Source organism: Siphateles boraxobius, unplaced genomic scaffold (genome assembly GCF_051911475.1).
Source record: "Siphateles boraxobius isolate OS27281-9 unplaced genomic scaffold, OSU_SipBor_1 130, whole genome shotgun sequence".
NCBI classification, from domain to species: Eukaryota; Metazoa; Chordata; class Actinopteri; order Cypriniformes; family Leuciscidae; genus Siphateles; species Siphateles boraxobius.
This window is the reverse complement of record NW_027508734.1, coordinates 5,458,934-5,465,000: the sequence shown is the minus strand read 5'-3', so window position 1 is coordinate 5,465,000 and position 6,067 is coordinate 5,458,934. Positions and strand designations below refer to the sequence as shown.

Below are 6,067 nucleotides of genomic sequence, written 5' to 3'. Positions count from 1 at the left end.
ACTTCATGCTGCTGGGTTTCCATGGTAACAGCAACTTCTGATTGCTGTTACTCTGTTCAGGTATTGCAGTTCTTCACTGGGAATTTGGCTGTTGAAGTTAATGAAGAAAAATGATAAATGATGTGGAAATCACACTCACTTGTGGCTCAGAGCTCATGGTAGACCTTCTTGCACGATTTGTATATTATTGCTAAAAATCAAGATACAATTTTTTTGGCTAAAAGGTTTATTTTTCAATTAAACCATTTTGATTTACAAATGAATAAAATATTTGTCATTTATAATAGCATATGGATTTTCCTCCCAGTCTTGTCTGCGATTCTCATATCTGTGAAGGATACATGTGATATCTGTTATCTGACAAGTTATCTTACACAGTAGCATAAATGTTCCACCTAGATTTTGACACAACCTTCACGTTAAAAGTAACTAGAGTTTTAAAAGAGGCCATATTATACCCTTTATAAAGTCTTGATGTTGTTTTTGGACTCGACTAGAAGTGGTTTACATGCTTGAATGTTCAAAAAACACTATATTTGAGATTGTTGCAGCACCTCTTTTCCCAGTCTGTCAGTAATGCTCTGTTTAGTTCCTGTCACTATGAAGCCCCTCCACAGTGTGCTCTGATTGGTCGGCTGGACCAGTGTGTTGTGATTAGTTGGCTGGACCAGTGTGTTGTGATGGACCAGTGTGTTGTGATTGGTCGGCTGGACCAGTGTATTGTGATTGGTCGGCTGGACCAGTGTGTTGTGATTGGTCGGCTGGACCAGTTTGTTGTGATTGGTCGGCTGGAGCAGTGTGTTGTGATTGGTCGGCTGGACCAGTGTGTTGTGATTGGTCGGCTGGACCAGTGTGTTGTGATTGATCAAGTGTGTTGAGAGTGTTTGGGAAATTCCCCGCCTCTTACCATAATCGCGAGTTTCCACACACAACGAGTTTCAACACACTACTAACTAACTCAACCAGGCCCCATCCCGTTATTTTGCTTATGAATTATTTAAATGATGAATATTTTCACGTGTTCGTTTCCAGAAGAAAACTCAAGACTACAATGGAGGCGTTTCAGGGAGTTGAGAATATAGAGAATAACTCCCGCTGGAGGGACTTTGTGCTTTGTAACTTTTTCATGCTCAAACAGCAACATAACACACTAAAGAAAGATGAACATGTAAAAGAGAATAATACGTCCTCTTTAAACAGAGTCTGTATGTTTTTGTTGTTGAGGTGAATCCTCCTTTACCCTCTCCGGTCAGCCATGACGGCTCAAGCAGCTCCATCATGTACTCTGTCTCCAGCAGCAGTTGTGGGACATTACATTGAACAAGCACGTAGGACAGTGCCGGTAGGAAATCCTCAGAACCCACATCCTGATCTGCAGAGGAAATGAGGAAAAGTCTTAACTTCAACGTCTTAAAGTTGCTCTATACCTAATGACAAACCAGTTTCTAAATCTGTTCTCACCCGCTTGCGTCTCCATAGCCTTGTACACACTCTTGCACACCTGCAGCAAAAGCAAAACCTTGTCAATGGGCGAATGGCTGCGCTGCATCAGCGTGAGCTTTGCCTTCGCTCGGTCTATACCACGACCGTCCAGGACTCCCACTCGCACGGCCAAGCGCTCCAGCGCCCCCTCCTGGTAGGCCAGCAAGCTGTCTGTGATCCTCCGTAAAGAGCCGTCCAGAGTGTGGAGAGATACGAGCGTTTGGTGCAGCTGAATCTTCAACGGCTTCAACACGCAGCCAAACAGAGCCTTTTCCAGGGCTAGATCTGTGGGTCACATGACAGGGAAGGAAAATGCAAATAATATACTATACCTATATTTAATTAACAAGTCACTTTATTCTTTGTTATGTTTTTGCTGGAAAGTATTTGTTCACCGCCTCTGTGTGGCTATCAAGTGGTTGTATTCAGTGTTGTGCCTGAACACGTTCATTGAACGATAGTTCATGAACTCGTTCATATTTTGGGCGATTGTGAACTGAACGTACTGTATTACTGACTGATGAACGTTACTGTGAACTCGTTCATTCTGGTGTCTGTGAACGGCAGCACTCTCAGTTTAACTTCGTTCAATAGGGTGCCAGATGTCTATAGAGCCTTCCAGCCGAAAAACACGGCTAATACACACCGTAAACAGGCCTTAATATGTAGCGGAATAAACACCCAATCTGGCAACACCAGCCACCAGTGTCGCACCGCCGCATGCGTCATCAAAACAAAAAGCAGCAAGGAGGCGTCGTATGATCATTTAAACGAGTTTTATGACAAGGTCGGTGAGGATGGGAAAAATCGTACATTTCTGTTCAAACTTTGCCCGCCGATAAAATAATTGCTGTCTTTGGTGCTATATGGGCTGTGGCAATAATTTTGAAAAATAATAGCTCCCAGTAACATATGGAAAAAAAAGAACCATGAACTAGTTCAAAATTTTAAAGTATGAATTATGAACTGAACTAGTTCATTTTAAAATTTGTGAACTGACCTTTGAACTAGTTCATGTAGAAAGAGAACTTTCCCAACACTGGTTGTATTTACCTAAAATCTTATCTTTTTGATGGGTTTTTTTTGTCGTCTTTGTGGTAGTGTGTTGATTGTGGTATTGTTTATGTCTTATTATTGTAATGTGTTTGATTTGCCCCTTGTTCTGTATTGTATTGTATATTAGGAGCCCCTCGAAAACGAGATGGTTCATCTCAAGGGGCTTATCCTATTCAATAAACTTATATATTTAATATTTCTAAATCATCCCTGTGAATGGTTATTTCAGGCTCTTTCTGGTGTCCTTGTGCAATTTACAGTGTTTACTGGCTTTATATGGCCTTGACCGCCCCGGAATTGAAATATTGGTTTGTAATGTAACTTTTTATAGCCAAGGTTAGTGATTTTAAATGTTTGCCACACAAAGTGTGTCTGTGGAAGTGAACATAAAGCCACTGAGCAGCTTGGCGAAAATAAACAAGCTCTGTTCAATGGCAAATTAATGTTTGTACAGTAGAAGAAAGAGCTAGACACATTATAGCAAAACAGGAAAATCTGTGCAAAATCACCTCCCCATCGCTCCTTCTATCTCTTCTCTCTCCACACGCTTCCCAAAGTATGCGTGGGAATGTGCAATGTGCTAATGATAAATGCAAAGTGGAAAATGCGAATGCCTCCACCAACATCTGAAACAGCATCCATCCCCAGGGATGTGGCCGGATTTCTTGCTTTGATTTGGGGGAGATATCTCATAATCAGCTCATAGTCCCAGCTATGCAGGGTTATGAAAGATTGTATGTTTTTATTTGAGTGACTTAACCAATGCTGTACTGCTTGTGCTGCATAAATGTGCACATATTTTTTAAGAAACATATTTGGTAATATATAAGACTTTACAGGTGCATCAGAGAACGAGAGTTATACTTTTACAGCAAAACTGCATTACATCTGTGTTAATAAGAGCTTTATGTACTGTAATAGTACAATTCAAACATAAACACTATTTTCCAGAAATTCAATATATCAAAGGATTCTAGGAAACCAATCACAGTTTTTTATCCACTTCAAAGGTTTTAGAGTTTTAGAAATCAACTGATTGGATTCAGTGATGCAATCCATAGCGTTGAGTCATTTCCTTCCTGTAAAATCCTAAGTGGTGTTTGCCAAGTCAAGCATCACAATTATTATTGCTCAAACTTAGGGTTTAAACTAACTCCTGAAGTATCCTGTTGTATTAAACTCTTGTGTAACTTTACAGCACTCTTTGTTCTGTAAACAAGACCCGAATTATGTTTTGCAAAAGCAGACTTCCTACATTGAATAAAAGAAGGACCCGAGTCAAATGAAAAGACTAGGCTATCTCAGGCCGCCTTTAAACACTGCAGAATTTTAATGCCAAATTCTGATTTGTTGACTAAATCCAGTTTTTTTTTTACATCACGCTTACATCTTGTTTTAAAAGTGAACCATCTGATATCTGCATTTACACTATAAACTTGGTGAAACAACCCAAGGTAGACGTACTGACCCGGAAAAGGCTGAAAAGGAAGTAAAAACAGCACGATTGCTTTCCGCACCATCTTTAAAAGTCAGCAAAACATTGGCTGGAGTCTTTATCCTCCATTGTGCCATTGAAAAGATTCATGTGATCATGGTTGGTGTCCTCCTGATTTGAAGTCATTCGCCACGCCACCATCGCCTTTTCAATGACATACAACTCGCATTTACAGGGAAACATCCGATCTGTCCGATTACATGGCAGACGCACGTATCCGATTCATATCAGCTTTATTTCCATGTATGAATGAGGCCTGAAACTGAACAGAGAATATCAGAATCCATGTGCTTTTTTCCCGCTTACACGTTTGTGGGTTATATCGGATTTGTGCCACATGGGAGGAAAAAAATGTATGTAAATGCGGTAATAGAGACTTAGGGCAATCATCTACACACCACCCAGGGCATCCTAGTAATGTTCTGCCAACCACTCACAAAATCTTAGCATTGTGGTGCCAACTTGTTTAATTACCAGTAACATTTTCATCAACAAAAATGAAAAAAGGTCTATTTTCATTAATATTTACTTCTATATTACTGGTTAAAATTGGGGGTGTTGTGGCCTAGTGGCTGCTGTGCTGGAGACAAAAAGTTTGATGGTTTGACACTGCATGCAAGATATACACTTTATAAGTTCCCCTTCAGGGACTACCGCTGCGTGAAATCGCAGTGGGAACGCCCTCAGCGTGACGCGTCTGAAGCATGAATGAAATCAGTCAATGGAGAGAATGAGCGTACGGCGAGTGACGTCATCGACCAGGAAGCTATAAATATCCCCTGAGTACACAACACGCCAGCTTTTAGTTACTTCAGCAGCTCTGTGTGTGTCTGAATCTGTCGATTGTGTTTGTCTGTTTTGTCAGGAGTTTTCACTATATATATTTTATATAAAAAAACCAATATGAGCGAGCAGTATAAGAAGTGTGTTCCCCCCTGTACTCGGCACATCACGGGTGGGGATTCACACGAGCTAAGTGTGGCTTGTTTGGGAGTGCAGCAATGCCCAGTCGGCTCTCGAGGGAGTCGATTGTCAGCATTGCGAGCGTTTTCCCTTGAGAACTCTGCGCTCGCGGCGATCGCTCTTCGAGGAGAGTGATTTGCTGCGAGCTCCCCGAGGCTCGGGTCCCGCTTCTGTTGAGGCAGAGCGGCGGCGCTTGTCTTGGGGCTCGCAGATGGATCTCGCTGGCGACGTTGAGACGGGCTCCGCCCTATCTCAGCTATCTCCGACGAGATCTAGTGCCTCTCACCCGGCTCTGGAAGCACGCGCTGCGGCGGTTACTTCTGCCCGGGTGGAGGCACATGATGATGTTGAATTGAGATTTTCCAGTTCTGAGGAGCTGGATGTCGAAAGTTTATCATCAGAGAAAACTAGTTTATCACATTATACTGCAAATGAAGAAGGTTTGATGGATGTATTATCTCGGGCTGTTGAAAAGCTAAAAAAAAAAAAATTTAAAAAAAAAAAATAACAGTATCGAGTGGCCAGCTGATAGACAGGTTTCTAGAATTAAAAGCAATCTAGATGATAGATTTCTGTCTGCACGACCTCAACCTTCTAGCCGGTGCTTACCGTTCTTCCCAGATCTTCATGCTGAGTTTTCAAAGACCTGGGTTAGACCGGTTTCAAGCAGAATTTACACAAATCAGTCCAATGCTTATGGTAACATTGTTGGTGCTAAATCTGCTGGTTATGTGACGATACTGTAGGCGGAGGAGACGCTTGCGAGCTATCTCTCTCCTGCTTCATCGTCTTCACTTAAAGCACCGGCTCTTCCACCAAAAAATAAATAAATAAATAAATATATATACCTCTGTGCTGGTGGGGAAGGCTTACTCGGTGGCTCGGCAGGCGGCTGCATGTTTGCATACGATGTCTTTTATGCAGGCTTTTCAGGCCGACCTGCTCAAAGGAAATCTGAGGGGGGTCCCCGCCGAGAGAGACTTGCGTTCACCTCCCTTAAGGGTGCCCTGTCTCTCCCGGCGCCCTCAGGGGCCCGTCCTACTAACCCTGCCGAAACAGGGCGTAGAAGGG

The 6,067-nt window shown here is 42.4% G+C and overlaps 1 protein-coding gene across 1 annotated transcript in view; it reads right to left on the bottom strand.

Annotated features, from left to right (window-relative positions):
* rin1b (Ras and Rab interactor 1b) overlaps positions 1-6,067 on the bottom strand; it is a 46,305-nt gene that overhangs the window by 4,157 nt on the left and 36,081 nt on the right. Inside the window, exons 8-9 of the mRNA XM_077227553.1 lie at positions 1,462-1,767; positions 1,241-1,372 (exon numbers count right to left, since the gene is read on the bottom strand). Of these exons, the coding sequence (XP_077083668.1) occupies positions 1,241-1,372; positions 1,462-1,767 (438 nt within the window). The remainder of the gene's footprint in view (positions 1-1,240; positions 1,373-1,461; positions 1,768-6,067) is intronic.